The 18,305-nt window shown below is 55.8% G+C and overlaps 2 protein-coding genes across 7 annotated transcripts; one reads left to right on the forward strand and one right to left on the reverse strand.

Moving 5' to 3' along the window:
- Nucleotides 1-418: 418 nt before the first annotated feature.
- Nucleotides 419-10,895, forward strand: GLI1 (GLI family zinc finger 1). Of its 3 annotated transcripts, none has more exons than XM_033116170.1 (13): nucleotides 419-680; nucleotides 893-1,042; nucleotides 3,801-3,925; nucleotides 4,156-4,248; nucleotides 4,488-4,695; nucleotides 4,940-5,084; nucleotides 5,423-5,512; nucleotides 5,602-5,739; nucleotides 6,034-6,183; nucleotides 6,822-6,986; nucleotides 7,494-7,724; nucleotides 8,274-8,541; nucleotides 8,953-10,895. In XM_033116170.1, exons 3-13 carry the CDS (start codon nucleotides 3,826-3,828, stop codon nucleotides 10,695-10,697), a joined length of 3,333 nt encoding a protein of 1,110 aa, XP_032972061.1. In that variant the 5' UTR covers nucleotides 419-680; nucleotides 893-1,042; nucleotides 3,801-3,825; the 3' UTR covers nucleotides 10,698-10,895. The 3 variants fall into 3 exon arrangements, with proteins under 3 accessions (XP_032972061.1, XP_032972062.1, XP_032972063.1); XM_033116171.1 differs by having other exon boundaries at nucleotides 913-1,042; XM_033116172.1 differs by lacking the exon at nucleotides 893-1,042.
- Nucleotides 10,896-10,952: 57 nt separating this feature from the next.
- On the reverse strand, nucleotides 10,953-18,046 carry ARHGAP9 (Rho GTPase activating protein 9). Of its 4 annotated transcripts, XM_033118781.1 has the most exons (17): nucleotides 17,578-18,046; nucleotides 17,059-17,282; nucleotides 15,906-16,130; nucleotides 15,610-15,723; nucleotides 15,309-15,413; nucleotides 15,019-15,080; nucleotides 14,787-14,877; nucleotides 14,481-14,576; nucleotides 14,240-14,338; nucleotides 13,853-13,985; nucleotides 13,643-13,750; nucleotides 13,198-13,296; nucleotides 12,944-13,021; nucleotides 12,743-12,796; nucleotides 12,389-12,523; nucleotides 11,937-12,042; nucleotides 11,014-11,326 (listed from the first exon to the last, which is right to left on the reverse strand). In XM_033118781.1, the coding sequence occupies exons 1-17, from the start codon at nucleotides 17,888-17,890 to the stop codon at nucleotides 11,158-11,160; spliced, it is 2,211 nt and encodes a 736-aa protein (XP_032974672.1). In that variant the 5' UTR covers nucleotides 17,891-18,046; the 3' UTR covers nucleotides 11,014-11,157. The 4 variants fall into 4 exon arrangements, with proteins under 4 accessions (XP_032974674.1, XP_032974672.1, XP_032974673.1 ...); XM_033118783.1 differs by lacking the exons at nucleotides 17,059-17,282; nucleotides 17,578-18,046 and adding an exon at nucleotides 16,234-16,387 and having other exon boundaries at nucleotides 10,953-11,326; XM_033118782.1 differs by lacking the exons at nucleotides 17,059-17,282; nucleotides 17,578-18,046 and adding an exon at nucleotides 16,237-16,366 and having other exon boundaries at nucleotides 11,017-11,326.
- Between the last annotated feature and the right edge of the window lie 259 nt (nucleotides 18,047-18,305).

Raw genomic sequence — 18,305 nt, forward strand, 5'->3', positions numbered from 1 at the left:
TTTATCATCCAAAGAGTGAGACCGGCTGATAAACTACAGGTCTGCAGAATGCTCAGCTAGCACTAACCAAAGTCGACGACCTTACCTCCAACATTATCTTTATGGGATAAACTTTTTCGTCGCCCCCCGCCCCGCCCCCAATATATTTCTCAATCTGTTTTTTCTGGCTCTGGTTCAGGGCCTCTTCGTGGGCAGCCGATCCAAAGATCCATACCGGGATTTACTGCCCACCACTAGCAGCGTGTTCTGCGGGGGGGGGGCGGTTAGGCAGCCTAGGGTCCCTCAAGGGAGGGGGAGGATCCTGGGGGTCCTGGGGGTGCAATAAGCCCGACACCCCCTCTCTCGCTTCCAGCTACCCCGCCTCATCCTCCAGAACAGCAAGAGGGAGGGAAATAGGAGGGAGGTGAGGGGCGAGCGGGAAGAGCGGCGGCGCGCCAGCGGCTAGAGCGAGAAAAAGTTTTTGCAGAAGGGAAAAAAAAGTTTGCGCTTCTCGCGGGTGGTCCCGGCTTGCGGCCCGTAGGGCTGGGCCGGCGGGAGGGCTGGGGGCCAGGTTAGGGGGGGTGGGGGTGGCACCGAGGCTGCGCTACCGTGGCTCTGTCCGCCCCCCCTCCCCACCGCACACCCCCCAGCCCAGACTCCAGCCCTGGACCGCGCATCCCGAGCCCTGCGCCCAGACGGAGGTGAGAGGGGGGCAGGCGGGGGACCACCTGGGAGCTGTGGGGGAGGGGGCCTGAAGGGATGCTCTGCTTGCGAGGGACTCTGCCCAGCCAAGAGGGAGAAGTGGGGCACAGAGGCAAAATGGGGTGGGAGAGCCTGGGGTGAGATATTAGAAAGTTTGGAGAATTTTTTCATTTATGTCTCCCTTTCTCTGTATCTTTTTTTCTTCTGACAGCCTGTGTGTCTCTGTCTCAGGCAACCGTGGATCTCTTTGTCTGTCTCCGCCTCTCCCATACATTAGAAACATCTCACTTTCATGAGGTTGGAATGAAGAGGCTGGAGGGACGGCTAGCTGGAGGTCTGCGTGGTAGACAGGGAACTCCAGGTGTGTCTCTGAGCGCCGGCAGGAAGATGTCAGTGTTTCTGAAAGGAGGGACAGCTAAGGAGAGAGCCCTAGGTGGGGTGGGGATGGGTGTGTATGAGGCGACAAAATCACTGGGGGGCGGCTGGGCTTGAACCCCTGATCTGCCTTATGACAGATGTGCTTGTTGGTGCATGTGTTTTGGGGAAAAGGAGTGTCTTCTGGATAAGGAAGGGGACTGGAGTGTCTACTTCAGGCCCTAGAGCGACTCCTCAAGGAATTTGGACTCCTGAGTCCCTAGGGCTGTGGTCAGGGTGCTAAGGAGGAGCCGAGGAGGCCTAGTCTTGACCCTCTGACCTCAGGACCACCAGGGCAGCTGGGACCAGCTACAGGGAGACCCCTACTGGGACTGGGCGGGACCACCGGCCACTGCCTGCCTATGCATCCCCGTTGGCCCCCTCCCAAACAGGAGCTGGGGACCGAGGCCCCTCCTCTGACTCAGACCACCCTGCCTGCCCTTGCTCCCCGCTCTGAAGCCTCTTTCAAGCCCCGTGACCCCGAAACAATCCGCCCTGGGCAGCTAGCTTTGGGGACAGGATTAGGGAAAGGGGATCCCATAGAGACTGAGGACTGAAGGTTTTAGGGGGCTGGAGAACTAGGGTCTTCATAGGATAGGTCTTTACGGTCCAGTAGAGGGAGAAGGAGGGGCGATTTCCCTGGGGAGTTGTAAGGGCCGGAGTTAAGGTGGTTTTCCCTAGGGGGGCGGGGTCCAAAACCCCCCCATTACCTCCTCGGCATCCCCTGCTAAGCGGCACAGACCCCGCCCTTGACGTCACTAAGGGGGTTCCCGGGGGTCTGCAGGGGTTAACCCTTGGGAAGCCAACTAGGATACCCAGGAGCGTAAGGTGCCCTGACTGCTTCCCTCCCCACAAACACACCTTATTTACCCAGTCACTTTTCCTACAGTTTCTGGATTCTTTCTTTTCCGTCCCGCCACTGGGACCCCCACTCTTCAACAGTGCCCCCCCACCCCCACCCCCGGCGCGCGCACCACTCACTACCAGCTTTCTGGATGCGCTGAGGGGAGGAGGGAAAAATTTGTCCCGCCTCTCAACACCACCCCCCCCACCCCCCGCTACACTGAGGCTCGCTCGACTAGGCTCCCGGGGCGGGCGGGGGAAGCGGAGCCGTCTGCAGCCAGAGCCTGCGGCGGCTACTTGGGTGGGCCGAGGAGGCACGGGGGCGGGGAAGGCGGGACCAGGAGAAGGGGGGCGGGGCCGACTTCGGGGAGTTGGGGAGCGGGGGTGCGAGGGGGACTCTGGAAAATTGGGAGACACAGAAGATGATTCAGGGTTCCAGCCGAGAAACCCTAGAGCTCCCTGCCCCATCCTGCACTCTCATCCACACCCCAGAAAAACTTAACTGAAGCTGGAAAAGTTGGCTAGTGTGAAGGGGAATCGTGGGTGGGCCGTGGCACGCGTGGGCGAGTAGGGATGTCGCCCCATTTCCATCGCGGCTCCCCTGCGGCTGGGCAGTGGGGCAGAAAGATGACAGAACAAGCACGTTTGGGGGGTCGTTTGCGAGCCCCCGCCTCCTTCCCCTGGGTGAGTCATAGAGGAAGGAGGCGGGAGATGTGTCCTCCGATCCAGCTGCCAGCCAGCTGCGCCCCCCCCTCCATAGTGCCAAGGTCGAGTTGGGAGGTCTTGGATGCGGGATCCGGATCTCCGCTAGGAAAGGAGGAGTTAGGAAGGGTACAGCCCAGGCTGCAACGCTCGGGCTGGGTCCTCGGGTCCGGGTAGCGCTCCCCATCTTACCCCGCCCTCACCCTAAATCCCAGCATCCCGGGATCACCCACCACGCGGGCCGGCCCGCTCCCGGTGGTTCTCCACCCTACCCCGCCCCACCCCACCCTCACTCCCGGGAGACCGGAAAACCCGGGGTGGACCAAAACTAGTTTGAGGAGAAAAGCGGATAGCGGCACCCTCTCCTCCCTCACTCACTGCTCTTCTCAAATGGATGATGATTTTGTTTTTTTATTCTCCCAAAGCCTTCCCTCAAAGTCCTTTTACTGTTCCCCCAAAACAGACCAAAAGAGTTAAGTGGGCGCCCAGATTCAAACCCAGAATAACACCAGCTTTCATCCTTTGTACTCAGCTGACCCTGGAGGCTCCCCTCGGAAACCTTATCCCCTTCTACTCTGTTTTCTGACTTAGAGAAAAGGGCAGATCCGTCGTGCTCTCTCCTGGCCCCACCAGCCTCTCCGTCTGGGCTGCAGCAAGGGCTCCCTCTACTGGACACTGGAGAGATTGTAGGCGAGGTGTCCCTGGGCAGAAACAAATGAAGGGAAGGGAACCGGGTTCAGGCAGAACAGCCAGCCCAGAGCTTGAAGTCAGATGCTCTGCGTCTGAGGAGTCCCATCCCACTCCTCAAAACTGGCCTATGGTCAGAGCAAGAAGAAATAGAGGTCGTATGGTATTAAAATCAATTGAAGCTCATATAGGCACAGTTACTCCACAACACCCCACTACACACACAGGGAAAGCTCCTACCCAGTTCCCACAAAAATCGCCAACACTGCCCCTGCCTCTTTGAGACTTCTCTCTTCATCCTCACTCTGGCTGAATGATGCTCATTTCAACCTGGTGTCCAATGGCAGATGTCTTGGAGAGGCTGGGGGCACAGGGGAACCTCTGCCCAGTGTTCTGTGCCTGAATTAGTTATCTGACTTTCCCTATTTCCCTCCCACCTTTATAACTTGCAGATCTCCCTCCCTCTCCTGCAGTGCCTCTACACTCCTCTGAAACACCATGTTCAACCCGATGACCCCACCACCAGTCAGTAGCTATGGAGAGCCCTGCTGTCTCCGTCCCCTCCCAAGTCAGGGGCCCGCCAGCATGGGGACAGAAGGTTAGTGCATATACCAATTCCCGGGCCTTGAGGACTGGCAGATCTCTCACCCTGCCCCAGGAATCCCTCTTCTATCTCTTATCCCATGCCAGTTTCCCATCTACAAGAAGATTTGAGGCCCCATGTCATGTGGGCTTAGAATATGGGACCAGGCCTTGCCTGGGGTTTCAGGGTGAAGATTTGTGTGTCCCCCATTCTCACCCCCCATCCCAGCTGTCTCTCTTTTCTAGGACTGTCCGGTCTGCCCTTCTGCCACCAGGCCAACCTCATGTCTGGCCCCCACAGTTATGGGCCAACCAGAGAGACCAACAGCTGCACCGAGGGTGAGGCCTCAGGAAACATCTCTGCCCCTCTGGGACTTGTTCTGAGGGAGAAAGTGGGAGGGAAGGGGATCGAACTGGGAAGAGGAAGTGCTTGGAGATGTGAGTGAGGGGTCAGAGCATGATCAAGAGGTCACAGATGGGGTCAGTAGGGCAAGATAGAGTCATTTTTTTGCTGAGGGTCAGGACTCCCGGTTGGGTGCATGGAGAGACATGCCCCTTTACCATATTTATCTCCCCAGTTTCCTGCCCAGCCCCACTCTTTCCTCCTCCCCGGAGTGCAGTCAAGTTGACCAAGAAGAGGGCACTCTCCATCTCACCTCTGTCAGATGCCAGCCTGGACCTGCAGACAGTTATCCGCACCTCACCCAGCTCCCTCGTGGCCTTCATCAACTCACGCTGTGCCTCTCCAGGGGGCTCCTATGGTCACCTCTCCATCAGCACCATGAGGTGCAAACAGCCTCAGGCTAAGAGGGCCCTAACGATCCTACCAAACCCTATTAAAAGGCTCAAGCCCTCCAACACATCTCACCCTACTGGAATTCTTTCGTTTCAAGTGTTGGAGCCCTTCTCAGTCTCAGCCATTTCCCGTACCATTTTCCACACGCCCTCCACGTGGCCCCAGAACTCCTGAGACTTTCTGAGGTCATAATCCTAAGTAACTGCTTCCCATCTTCCTCTTCCTCCTCCTCAGCCCAGCTCTGGGATTCCCACACCAGATGAATCACCAAAAAGGGACTTCGCCTTCCTTCGGGGTCCAGTCCTGTGGTCCCCATGACCCCACCCAGGGAGGGATGATGACACATCCTCAGGCCCGGGGACCCCTCCCAACTTGCCAGGTGAGAGCCCTCATACTGCCACCTGATTTCCCAGCTGAGGGGGGAGGGGAGAGGACTTTCAAGGGGAAGATGAAGGAAGGACAGGGAATATAAAAGTTTTCAGTACCAGAAAAATAAAGGGGCACAGGGGCTGGGGTTCACTCTGGGGGTTGAATCAGACTCTTCCAAATGAGATCCCACCTTTAGCCCATCCCGTTCATCAGTGCAGTCTGAGGAGAAAGTCTCTCCCAAACCCAGGGGTTCCAGCTGCTTGGGTGGGGGCAGGAAGACCTGGCTGGGCTCCTTCTTCCTTCTGCCCACTTCTATCTTCATCACCCTCACCTCTTCCCTTGGGGAAGCTGAAGTCTGAGCTGGACATGCTGGTTAGCAAGTGCCCAGAAGAGCCCTTGGAAGGTGACATGTCCAGCCCCAACTCCACAGGCACACAGGTAAGGGTGGGGGAGATTTTTATCTCTGGAACCTGAGTGAAACAAAAACTGTCACCTAAGTGACCCTAGGATTGCCTCTCCTGCCCTAGGATGCCCTGCTGGGGATGCTGGATGGGCGGGAAGACCTGGAGAGAGAGGAAAAGCCTGAGCCGGAATCTGTGTATGAGACTGACTGCCGCTGGGATGGCTGCAGCCAGGAGTTTGATTCCCAGGAACAGCTGGTGCATGTGAGCGCCAGGGGGGTAACGGGAATGCTGACTGGAGCCTGTAGGACATTCTGGGTGGGACACTGTGGAATGAGGTTGAGTGCCCTAGTGGACAGTCAAAAACTCAGGAGCTGTAGCTTTGTTTTACGAACTTGGAAGAACTGAGATATGGGCTATGATGTTCTTTCTGCCCCATTTTCCCCTGTGAGGTGGAGCCCTGGAGGAATATGGTGTGGGGGGAGGTCAAAGGGAAGGTCTGTTTTGGGTCTTGGAGCATAGGGGAACCTCGGAAAGCCTCTGCATCTTCTCTCTCAGCACATCAACAGCGAACACATCCACGGGGAGCGGAAGGAGTTTGTGTGCCATTGGGGGGGCTGCTCCAGGGAGCTGAGGCCCTTCAAAGCTCAATACATGCTGGTGGTCCACATGCGCAGACATACGGGCGAGAAGCCACACAAGTGCACGGTGAGGTACCCACTTCCCAAGCTCAGGGTCCCTCTCTAAATTGGGGATCCCCACCAAAGTAGGGCCCCATTATGACTTTCATGGGCCCTAGGCCCTTATGCCTTTGTAGGCCCCTTCCTCCATAAACACATATTTAAAAAATTTGTATTTTATGACTGTTGGAATGCAGATAAACGTTGATCTATTAGGACACTTTCTTGGATCTAAAAGCTAACTTTTCCCTTGCTTTTAAAAGAAATTAAGACATTTTTGTGGGTCCCTGAAAGTACTCTGAGCCCGAGGCACGGTGCCTACTGCTCTGCCTAATGGAAAAGCCCTGCTCTGAGAACAGAAGACACTCCCCGACGGCCCCATCCTAAGACAGTCTGAGATCCCCAAGCGGGGAGACCCGCCCTGGCTTGACTGGGAGATGCTCACGGCCTCAGCTCCATGTTCCTGCAGGCAGAGTGTCTCCAGCTACTTCTGTTTCCCCAGCTTTTGCCTGCCCTTCTCCCCTAATCATGGGAATTCTCCTGAAGCCCCAGTGCTCTCCCATCTTGAGTTATATTCTTTGATGTATGTCCCTTTTGAGATTTAGGGTTCCTCTAATTCCATGTCCTTCTGTCTGAGAGCTATTCTTTGACCCCCATATCCCTCAGTTTGAGGGGTGCCGGAAGTCGTACTCACGCCTCGAAAATCTGAAGACGCACCTGCGGTCACACACGGGTGAGAAGCCGTACATGTGTGAGCACGAGGGCTGCAGTAAAGCCTTCAGCAATGCCAGTGACCGAGCCAAGCACCAGAATCGGACTCACTCCAATGAGGTGAATGCCCCCACTAAGAAACCCTGCCCACTTGAGACGCCACTTACTGGGGAGATTCCCCCATAAGAAATCCCTTAGCCCAGCACCCACTCCACAGAGGTGAGTTCCCCCCACCCATATAATTCACCTGGAGAAGGCCTTTCTGAAACTAAAAATGTCTACTTACCATCCCACCCCCTACCTCTAACCAGCCAAACAGCTAACATAAAACAGACCCTAAAATTATAATTTGAGGAGACCCCTAGCCTCTTCAACCCCTGAATTTATGAGGCCTCATAGACTTGGGTTCACCCTGTCATCTTTCCTAGGCCTGGGCGTCAGTTTTTCTAATCTTCCTCTTGATCCTCTCATGTTTTACTCCAAGGGCCCAACTCTCCTTACTTCCTTGGGTGCTGTGTGTTCCCCCCTTTTGCCCCCTCATCCTCACTTGATGCCCCTTTTTCCCATTCCTCCTTCATTCTTCTGCTTTCACCCCTTTGCCTGCTGTCTTCACTCTCTACTCAACAGAAGCCGTATGTGTGTAAGCTCCCTGGCTGCACCAAACGCTACACAGATCCCAGCTCGCTCCGGAAACATGTCAAGACAGTGCATGGTCCTGACGCCCACGTGACCAAGCGGCACCGAGGGGATGGCCCCCTGCCCCGGGCACCATCTCTTTCCACAGTGGAGCCCAAGAGGGAGCGGGACGGAGGCCCTGTCAGGGAGGAGAGCAGACTGACAGTGCCAGAGGGTGCCATGGTGAGACAACCCAGGCAACCCTCTGCCTCCTTATCCAACTGCCCTACTGATACCTTTCTAGCCCCTTCTCAACTCACCCATCTCCTCCTATCGCTTTTCTATGGCCAGTCCTCCAGTTGTCCCAGTGTTGCTCCTTGCACTACCCCAAGTCTAGGGATTTTAGTGTCATTACTGAATTGGTTCAGCAAATTCTTATATAGGACTTTTGTATTGTTCTAAGCCTTTTACATGTATAATTTCATGTACTCCTCACAACAACTTCACGATAAAGGAACTAATTGTCCCCTTTTTTGGATGAGGAATCTCAAGCATAAGGAAATTGCCCAAGGTCATAGAACTAAGAGGATAAATTTGAGCCCAGGCGGTCTGTGCTCCAGCCCAGGCTTTTCTCATCAATGTCTCTCTTCCAGTTTGCCATGTCCCTCACCTGCTCAGCCCTCTCTATACCTGTAAGCCTGCCCTCGACCCTGGCAATCACTGAAACAGCAAGTTCAGGGAGCTGTGGGAAAGGGGGAAGGGTGCCGCCCTCAGCCTTCATCTTCCCCACAGAAGCCACAGCCAAGCCCTGGGGCTCAGTCGTCCTGCAGCAGTGACCATTCCCCAGCAGGCAGCGCAGCAAATACAGACAGCGGTGTGGAAATGACTGGAAATACAGGGGGCAGCACTGAGGACCTGTCCAGCTTGGATGAGGGGCCTTGCATTGCTGGCACTGGTCTGTCCACTCTTCGCCGCCTTGAGAACCTCAGGCTGGATCAGCTACATCAACTCCGGCCAATAGGGTCCCGGGGCCTCAAACTCCCCAGCTTGACCCACACCGGTGAGACCTGTGTGTGGTGGGTGGTTGCTGGGCTGAGATCTGGACCTTCCCTGAGGTTGGTGGGAGGACTTTACCCTTCAGAGCTGCAATACAGCACCTTGGTATACTAGAAAATGCCCATCTTCATTAAGACACTTTCCTTCCATCCACCAGAAAATTGTTGTGATACAAAGTCTGTGAGGTGAATGCTGTCCCCTCGGATTGTGCAGTGTACAACTTGTACAACTGTTCACGGCAGCCCTGAATCCCTGGTGACTCAGAAGTAGAAAGGGAACGGGAGAAAAAGACAGAACTGAGTGATTAGAGTTAAGGAGTCTCCCTGGGATTCCAGGACAAGGCTGTCCCATGGGGGAGGCAGGGTGAGACTCGGGGCTCCCTGACCACCCTGCCTTTTCTTCCTGTCACTTACAGGCACACCCGTGTCCCGCCGTCTGGGCCCTCCAGTTTCTCTTGACCGCCGCAGCAGCAGCTCCAGCAGTGTCAGCTCGGCCTATACTGTCAGCCGCCGCTCCTCCCTGGCCTCCCCTTTCCCCCCTGGCTCCCCGCCAGAGAATGGGGCGTCTTCTCTGCCTGGCCTCACGCCTACCCAGCACTACCTGCTCCGGGCAAAATATGCTTCAGCCAGGGGAAGTGGTACCCCACCCACTGCAGCACCCAGCCTGGATTGTGTTGGGGGTCTTCCTGGACCACCCTGGAGAAGCCGAGCTGAGTATCCAGGATATAATCCCAATGTTGGGGTTACTCGGAGGGCCAGTGACCCAGCCCGGGCTGCTGACCGCCCGGCCCCAGCCAGAGTCCAGCGGTTCAAGAGCTTGGGTTGTGTCCACTCGCCCCCCACTGTGGCAGGGGGAGGACGGAACTTTGATCCCCAACTCCCACCCTCTGTCTACTCACCACAGCCCCCCAGCATCACTGAGAATGTCGCCATGGATACCAGAGGGCTACGGGAGGAGCCAGAGGTTGGGACCTCCATGATGGGCAGTGGTCTGAACCCCTATATGGACTTCCCACCTACTGATACTCTGGGTTACAGGGGACCTGAGGGTACAGCAGCTGAGCCTTATGGGGCTAGAGGTCCAGGCTCCCTGCCTCTTGGACCTGGTCCACCCACCAACTATGGCCACAACCCCTGTCCTCAGCAGGTCTCCTATCCTGAACCTACCCCAGAAACATGGGGTGAGTTTGCTTCCCACTCAGGGCTGTACCCAGGCCCCAAGGCTCCAGCTGGAGCCTACAGCCAGTGTCCTCGTCTTGAACATTACGGACATGTGCAGGTCAAGCCAGAACAGGGGTGTCCAATGGGTTCTGACTCCACAGGACTGGCACCCTGCCTCAATGCCCACTCCAACGAGGGACCTCCCCGCCCACAGCCTCTGTTCTCCCACTACCCCCAGCCTCCCCCTCCCCAGTATCCCCAGTCAGGACCCTATACCCAGCCAACCCCTGATTATATTCCTTCCGAATCCAGGCCTGGCCTGGATTTTGATTCCCCCACTCACTCCACGGGACAGCTCAAGGCTCAGCTCGTGTGTAATTACGTTCAGTCTCAACAGGAGCTGCTGTGGGAGGGTGGGGGCAGGGGAGATCCCCCAGTCCAGGAAGCTCTCTATCAGAGTCCCAAGTTTCTCGGGGGTTCCCAGGTTATCCCAAGCCCTGCCAAGGCCCCAGTGGCCACATATGGAGTTGGCTTTGCACCCAACTTGCCCAATCACAAGTCAGGCTCCTATCCCACTCCTTCACCATGCCATGAAAATTTTGCAGTGGGGACAAACAAGGCTTCACATAGGGCAGCAGCACCCCCCCGACTTCTGCCCCCATTGCCCACTTGTTACGGGACCCTCAAGGCAGGGGGCACCAACCCCAGCTGTGGCCACCCTGAGGTGGGCAGGTTGGGAGGGGGTCCTACCTTGTACCCTCCTCCTGAAGGGCAGGTGTGTAACCCCCTGGACTCTCTTGATCTTGACAACACTCAGCTGGACTTTGTAGCTATTCTGGATGAAGCCCAGGGGCTGAGCCCTCCCCCTTCCCATGACCAGGGGGACAGCTCTGAACACACCTCACCTCCCTCTGGACCCCCCAACATGGCTGTGGGTAACATGAGTGTCTTATTGGAATCCCTTCCTGGGGAGACACAATTCCTCAACTCTAGTGCCTAAAGTGGGGAATCCTACTCACCACAGATCCACATTTCCTAAGGGGCGTCCGTCCAGAGAAGTCAGGAAGAGGAGCCATAGCCCCCTGGGATGCCCAGGGGTAGGAGGTACAGGCTGGGGGCTGTATACAATCTGTATATGTTTGGGGGAAGAATTTGATAACGACACTGTTTCTTGTGAATAAAGGAACTGCATCAGAAAGAGCCCTGCTTACGTGCTGTTATCTTGGGGAGGGGTGATGACAGGGAACAAGATAAGCACTTTTCTCTTTAGAGAAGCTCTCACCTCATCCCAACCTCTCAGGTCAGACTCACAAAGATGGAGACAGTCATGGGGAGACACAGGATTTAAGAGACATGGTTTAAAGGGATATCCTCAGAATATCCGACCCCCTCCAACACCACATCACCAAAGGGTACAACAGAGACCACTGGAAATACATTTTCTCTTCCTCCTTGCCCCTTCAGAAGAGGCTGGTGAAGTCAGTGAGCATCAGCTGGACTAGCTGCCCAGGGTAGAGTGCATGGGCTGCTGGGTCAGATGTCTCCTGTTCAGGCCGAAACAGGGTTGGTCCAAACACAATTCCCAGGTTGTGGGGGGTCATGCGGTTCTTTTCGGAATGCGCTATCACCCTGTGGGCAAAGGCCAAGAAAAGGGACTATAAGGCAGCAGCTTTGCTACTTCGAATAAATCTAGCCCTTCAAAGGTTTGAGCAGGGAAGAGTTCTCTCTGGGATCCCTCCACGTGGTGGCCAAAGGAAACCAAGGAGAGTCTCAGGGGGATGGAGATGGGACCAGTGGAGAAACCTTCAGGATACAACTTGAAGATACAACCTAGGATACAATCACCTCTTCTCAGCTTCAGAGACTGCCCACAATTTGGAAGGCTTAAATTTAAATGGCTATCCTCTCTCAGAAGTCACTGCCCAGGCCCAGCTCGGCTGATAAGCCATCACCACTGTCCCAATAGGAGACAAAGAGGCAGAGGGAAGGGAGAGCTTAGATTTCCCTTATTTCTCAAACAGCATTCCTGGGCTTCTCTTGGTCCCCATTTACCCATTTGATGTTGACCAATCAAAAGGCTTTGACTTTCATAACACGTCCCCTGCACAGAGGTTGCCTGTTTCCTTGATTTGCTCTAAATTTAGGTGTTTCCCTACCTTCCTCCCATCTGAACAGAGTCCCTGCTGCATGCCCCACCCCCCCTCTCCCCACATGAACAAAGATGTTCAGTCTTTCTGACCTGCATAAATGCTCCAGGAGGTACCTCAGAGTGTCATGGTTGGGCTTTGGCATTGAGACTATTAATTCTCGTATTTGAGAGCGGCACTGCTCTGATTCGGAAAGTGCTAGAGAGAAAGAGTAACGGGAAAGGCAAGGGGGTGAGGTTAGGGAAGCTATCAGGGGAGGGTGGGTAACTTACTACTCTCCCAGGCCCATGGAAGACATCATTTATCTATCACAGCTTTCTTTTTCACCGAGCTCAACTGCAGCCTTAGGAATGCTGTCCAATTCAGCCCTCTAAACATTCACACACAAGAATACTAGAGTTGGAACACGTGTTGAAAATTATTTTCCATTTCTGTGCTCACGATGAGATGGAAGAGTATAAGGGAACCTCTACTCTAGTCTTTACCCCTCACGGCTCCCCCCGCCCCAGTATCAAGGGTATTGCCCACAGCTCCCATCCCTTACCAAGGGCAGCACGAAAATGGGGCAGCAGCAGTGAGGGTACCAGAGGCTGGGGTAGCTCCCTGAGAAAAAGCTTCAGGGCTCCAGTGACCACATGAATGTCATCCCACTCAGCACTGTCCAAATCTAAGCGGCCTTCTGGAAGAAGGAGGTACAGAGGGGTTCAGAGCTCAAGAAGGGCCAGATGGACCCGGAGGCTGAGAGGTCAGGAGTTTGGGAGAAGATCTAGTTAAGGCAGACCACAGGAATACCTAGGGGATCTACAGCGGGGCAAGACAGCAGGACGTGGGGGAACACATGGGGAGCACAGAGGATGCAGGGAACTTTGAAGGGTCTAAGAGGCCTCCATGTAAGTACCTTGTCCTGGTTGTTCAGGGAACACGTACCTCCCATCGGAGGTGACCGCCCGCTCTGTAACATGTATGAGAAGAGATCAAGAACTAAGACGCAATTCCAGCCAGACCACCTCCCTGTTCTGCCAGCTCCCTCACGCAGAACTGCCTGTGGTTCTGAGGCATGAAGTTCTTAGTACCACCATTCGCCCACAGGCCTTCTCACCTCTGTCCACGAGGAAGCGAAGTTTCTGGACCACTGCCAAGTTCCCGCTCACCCGGTAAATGCCATCTACATCTAGACCTAGGGGATGAGGCAAGGAACAGATAAGGATTCCTGCTCTAACATATGTAGTGAGGTCTGGTGAGGGATCTGAGGGTGGAGAGAAAAAGGCCAGAAGGAAGACTAGGACGCGAGGTGGGGAATTCTAGGCCTTGGTCTGTTGGAAGGGGAAATTCAGGGTTGTTTGGGTAAATGACCTCTCTTATCCACAGCTGCAACGCAGAGCCGCACAAAGCTGGGCACGGTGTCCCCTTCCCGCTGGCACAGTGATTCCAACTGGCAGCCAAACACCTGGTCTGGGGAGGCACAGAGTGAAGGTGGGAAGCCAGTGTCAGCATCACCCCTTGAAGCTCTTCTCAGCACAGGCATTCACCCCAAAGTTGGGATGGCCTTCCTGGCTGCCTGTTTCAAGCCTGGGCAACGAGGAGCAACCTCCTCACCACCCCAATAATCAGCAGTAGTGGGAAAAGCAGTGGTCTCAGGAGACCTCTGATCTACTGTAATTATAGTTCTGAGAAGCTCCACTCTGAGCTTTGCTGAAGTTGTCTCATCCGTGAAATGGACTGATGCCCAGATGAGGAACGTAAAACCACGACAGCACACATGAAGGAGAAAGGTGCCAGCAGGCCCAGCCCACCTCACCTCGGAGCAGGCCCCGCTCCTGCAGGCTTTGCAAGGGTGGTCTCTTCGCGATAAGCCGCTTCAGCTTGTTCCGGACGCGGTTCTGCTCAATTCCTTCGGGACAGCGACCTGCAGGAGGCAGGTGGAATCAGAGCTAAAGCGCCGCCGCGGGGAGGAGGAACCTGGAGACTGCCCCCAGGTCCCGCCCCCCAACCCCGGCCTGCCCCTTACTGGAGCTCCTGCGGGCGCCGAAACGTAGCAGTGGCTTGGACACGGGTTCAGACTCCTCTTCTTCGTCCTCCCCGGCGCTCAGCTCCGCGGGTCCAGAGCTTGACAGACGCAGCTCCAGGGGGTTCTCCCGATCCTAGACCCGGATGGGCGAGGTAGGCCGCGTCGGAGATTGGAAGAGAGAGGAGAGAAATCTGCACCCCCATCTCGACGCAAGGAGACGCAAACCAGCTGCTGAGATCTCACGTCCCAGGCCCACCCAGGACTCTACACCGAGACCACACTGCCCCCCACCACCTCCCAATCCTATCGTTCCTTTCCCACTCCCTCGGCCCCACTCGGGCCGGAGCCCGTCCCCGGCTCTGCCCCGCCCCCTCCCACCCATCTCACCAGGCGTTCGATGACATCTCGCAGCGCGCAGTGCCAGGCCCGCAGCTCAGTCTCGTGGTCTGACTGCAACAGGAACTCATGGCCAGGGACCGTTCGAATCTGAGGGACCGACGGGGAAAAGGCTTGGATCAGCGGGGAGGAGCATAAAAAGAAGGGAGGCCGAGCGGGACACCCGTGCGGATAATTGAGAACGCACCCTCGGGTCGGGTGGGGTTTTGGGAATGCTTGGGAGGGCACTCACGTGCAGGACGTTGCGGCGGCTGGACAGGTGACGGCCATGGGCCAGGGCCGCCCCGCGCAGGTCCACACTGCTTTCGGGTCGGCTACCCGCTGGTCCCTGGCAATCGGGAGAAACTAAGGCCACCGCTCGGTTTCCCTCACTTCCTCCCTCTCGGCGGACGGCGAGACCAAGGGAGGCTGTGCTCCTTCCTAACTCCCTACGGTCCTCTACGACGCCCTCCCCACCTCCGCCCCCACAGTTGGCCTTAGGAGGTTAGAAGGGTGCGGGAGCCCCTCCTGCATCCGCCCTTTCCTTCCTCGCACTCACCCAGGCTGAGGAGGGCGCGGTCGGCGGTGGCTCTCGGTAAAACACCAGGCTGTTACCCGCTAACACCACCCACGATGGGCCCCAGTTCTTCCTGCAGTGGCAGAGGTGGCAGTGGTATTAGTACAAAGGTCATTTATAATCATATGGGGAAGGCGCTTTCCCAACACTCTGCTCTACCCTTTGTATGGAGTCCGACAGCCCAAGCCCCTGCGGTATTCCCAGCTTTCCTCACCTGAGCTTGCGCCCCCCCTGGGCGATCTTAGTCACGTTGAGCGGACCCGACTTTTCCACCTCCTGGGAAGCGGAGGGAGGGGTATCAATAAGTCACCCAGTACCCCTGATAGCCGCCGCGGCTTTCCCCAAAGGCTCTCCCAAGAGTGAGGTCCTTTAAAGTTGCGGGGGAGGCTGGATAAGTGAGAATACCCAGAGAATACTCGAAAGAGGAAGATGTTTCTGGAAAAGCAGGAATTGGGGGACGGTGCGGGGAGGATCTTGGCATTGACACGAAAATGGGAGACTTACATGGGGGTCGTCCAGGACCTGCGGCAGAGGCCGGGGGGTCTGCCAGGTTGAAGGCTGGTCTGAGGGGTTGAGCTGGGAGGCGCGTTGGCAGAGGTAGGGTGAACCCTGGGGGAGGTGATTGGAAAAAACAGGTGGAGGAAATTAACCTGGGAGTCCCTGACTGTGGGAGAACAGGGGTACGGATGTGGGTGACAGGAGGGGGGTGGGGTGGGGGGCAATAAAGAAGAATGTTTTGCCTAAAAGAGAAAGTTGTGAAAAGATGGCTTTTCTTGCCTGTGATCCGGAAGAGGAGGGATCTCACCTGGTGGTCGAGCAGTTCTGGGGGCCCTGTGTCAGATTCTGAGCCCTCTGCCTGAGATTGCAGGACACCGTTGTCCCTATTCAGGGTCTGTGTCCCCTCCATGGAGCCAGGGTTCTGGGGGGAGAGGGAGGTAAAGCTACATCCAGATGCCATCTCAACCAGCTCTCAACACTCTTCTCACAATTTTCTGATTCTTCTGATCTAAGAGCCCCAGAAAGAAAACATTACACTGGGGCACAGGAGGGGAAATGAGGCGATTGAAGGGCCAAAGGGATAAGCAGGAGGGAAGGTCTCACCGTCTCCCGGGTGCGACTGCGGCGTGGGGGCTTCCAGGACTTGCAGCCAGTTAGCGGATTTATGTAAAAGCAGCGTCCAGAGTTGGGGTCCAGGTGCTGTTCCCAGGCATCCAGCCTCTGCAGAGGGGGGCAGGCAGGGCTTGGGGGCGGGGACCGGGGACAGCTGCGAAGGTCCACCAAGTTGCAGTACACAGGGGCCTCTGACATGAGGGGCTGGGGTCCCGCCTGAAGGGAAATGGAGTAGAAAGAGGTAGTTATTCTTCCTGTGCCCGTCCCGAATCTTCTCTCCACCTAACCACCTCCTTCTCTCCCCCACCAGTTTTCTCACTACCAGATCCTGGCTGGGGTGACCCAGGTTCTGGGGGAGAAACCCCGTCCCCAGCTTTTTTTTTTCTTTTAACTCCCTCACAGACTTCTTTGCTCTTCTCCTCACTTCCTGTTGCCAACTTCCCTCCTCCCCCACCCCACCCCCACCCCAGGGCCACAGGAAAGGGGAACAGGCTTTGTGTGTGTGTGGTGGGGGGGGGGGAGCGCCCCACCCTCATATTCTCCAGAGTAAAAGGAGACAGGGAAAGAGGGGATATGAGATAGGAAGGGCCATTTTCATCCACTAGTAAGTAAGAGAGGGAAGAGGCTGAGTCTTTGGGAAGAGCAAGGCAGTTACATCTCTAGAGGAGACTTGTTGACGTGAGCTGGTAAGACAGGACACAGGACAAACCCTGCCCTGGGTCAGGAGTTAGGAGGAAGAGAGAGAAAAGCATAGGCAAGGTTGGCCTTCTTTTAGTCCTTGTACCATCTGCTAGGTTCCACGTGACCTCAGGATCTTTGCTACTAGCTGTCCCTGAACTAGAATTCCTTCTCATCTCCTAATTTGCTTCATGGCTGTCCCTGCCTTCTCCTGAATCGTATTCAATTAAATGGCATCTTTGAGATGCCTTCCTAGGCCACCTCAGTTACTTTCCTCCATATTTACCTTCTTGGTAGCATTTATCAGTTCCAAGGGTTATCTTACTTTTTTTTTTTATGTGTGTTGTCACTCGTGGGAATCCCTTGAGAGCAGAGAGTTTGTCTGTCCTTTTTGCCATTGTACCTGGAACAGCGCCCAGAAGTGAATATCTGTTGACTACTAGTGCTCAGGAGAGCTGTGACTTACCACGTGGGCACTGCCCTCTGTCAGCAAGTCTTCCTGGGACAGAGATCTTCCACTTGGTCCTTCCTGGAAGGGCTTCAGGGGGGTAGACTTCAAATCGGTAACACTAACACTTCTACACATTTTGGGGGGAAGAGGAGGAGGCTGCTGAGAGGTAGCCTGGGCTCTGCCTGGGGTTTCCTGAGACAGGCGCAGCTTCTCCAATGAGCCAAGAAACAATTTTGGACCTGGAGACAGAGAAATGGGGAGAGCAGGGGCAAGTGATCAGAGGCGTGATCTTGGCTGGCTCCCATGTTCTGGCGGCTCACAGGGAAGATGGGGGGGCGGGGCTGTGAAAAATAAAATGAGAGCTAGAAGGCTTGAGACTAGGAGGAGAGGCCATGGGGATACCAGATAAAGATAAGGAGTAGGCTGATCACAGGAAAATAAGAGGAGAAGGTCAGCAGAAGCTTGGGGGAGCCTCCTTCCCATCACTCCCAGAAGCCAGGGAGGTAGAAAGGTGCTGGGGCAGGGCTTACTCACCAGGACTCCAGAAGTGGCCGGGGGTGATGGTGGTTGGGCTCTGGGAAGGGATAGATTCCTCTGTCATGTAGGCAGCTGGGACAAAGATGGGTCGAGAGGTGGAGGAAGCGCCCAGGCGCCTCACCAACCACCAGTCTGAGTTGGTCTTCCGAAGCAGTAGGAATCTGTCCCCTTCAGCCAGAGATACCTGCCGCCCATCTGCCGCAGTGTAAGTGAAGGCATAGAGGGCACAGAGCTTGGATCCCCGAGAAGTGTTTCGGGGCCCCAGCCCTAGACTCCCCCAAGTACTTGGCCACCACCGGCCTGACAGCATTGTGATCAGTACTGTCACCTGTGGAAAAAGGGGGTGTTGGATACCCAGAAAGGGACAGGACTGGGTACTTCCAGGCAGAGAGACATGGTTCTAAGAGCTGTGCGGAGGTAAGGTAAGAACAGGAACCCTCGGGTCAGAGGAGAGGATAAAGCAGAGGACCTGGGGGGGGGGGGGTCAGTGACAGGTTTTGGGGGCTGAGAACTCCTGGGTGAGGTGACTGGTGAGGAAGTATATAAGTAAAGTAACAGAGGATGTGGTCAGCAGGGCTGTGAGGCCAGCAAGGCAGGAAATCAGAGGACATGGCTTAGCTTGGTGATTTTCCCCCAAATACCTTGTGGGGCCCATCAGAAGATCCAGGGCAGGAGGAGCTTGGTGGTGGTGGGACTCTTGAGCTGGACACAGGAAGATGAGGAGA

The sequence above is a fragment of the Rhinolophus ferrumequinum genome, chromosome 10 (assembly GCF_004115265.2).
Source record: "Rhinolophus ferrumequinum isolate MPI-CBG mRhiFer1 chromosome 10, mRhiFer1_v1.p, whole genome shotgun sequence".
In the NCBI taxonomy this organism is placed as follows: domain Eukaryota; kingdom Metazoa; phylum Chordata; class Mammalia; order Chiroptera; family Rhinolophidae; genus Rhinolophus; species Rhinolophus ferrumequinum.

Bases quoted from the DNA above. Each gene is read 5' to 3' on its own strand.
- ARHGAP9 (XM_033118781.1), bottom strand. From the start codon at position 17,890: ATGCTGTCAGGCCGGTGGTGGCCAAGTACTTGGGGGAGTCTAGGGCTG. The intron at 16,131-17,058 runs GTAAGTCACAGC...ATTTCCCTTCAG, and splicing joins CAGAGGGCAGTGCCCACGTG to GCGGGACCCCAGCCCCTCAT. The intron at 13,986-14,239 runs GTGAGATGGGTG...ATCCGGGTCTAG, and splicing joins GAGATGTCATCGAACGCCTG to GATCGGGAGAACCCCCTGGA.
- GLI1 (XM_033116170.1), top strand. From the start codon at position 3,826: ATGTTCAACCCGATGACCCCACCACCAGTCAGTAGCTATGGAGAGCCC. The intron at 4,249-4,487 runs GTGAGGCCTCAG...TTATCTCCCCAG, and splicing joins GACCAACAGCTGCACCGAGG to TTTCCTGCCCAGCCCCACTC. The intron at 7,725-8,273 runs GTGAGACAACCC...TCTTCCCCACAG, and splicing joins CAGTGCCAGAGGGTGCCATG to AAGCCACAGCCAAGCCCTGG.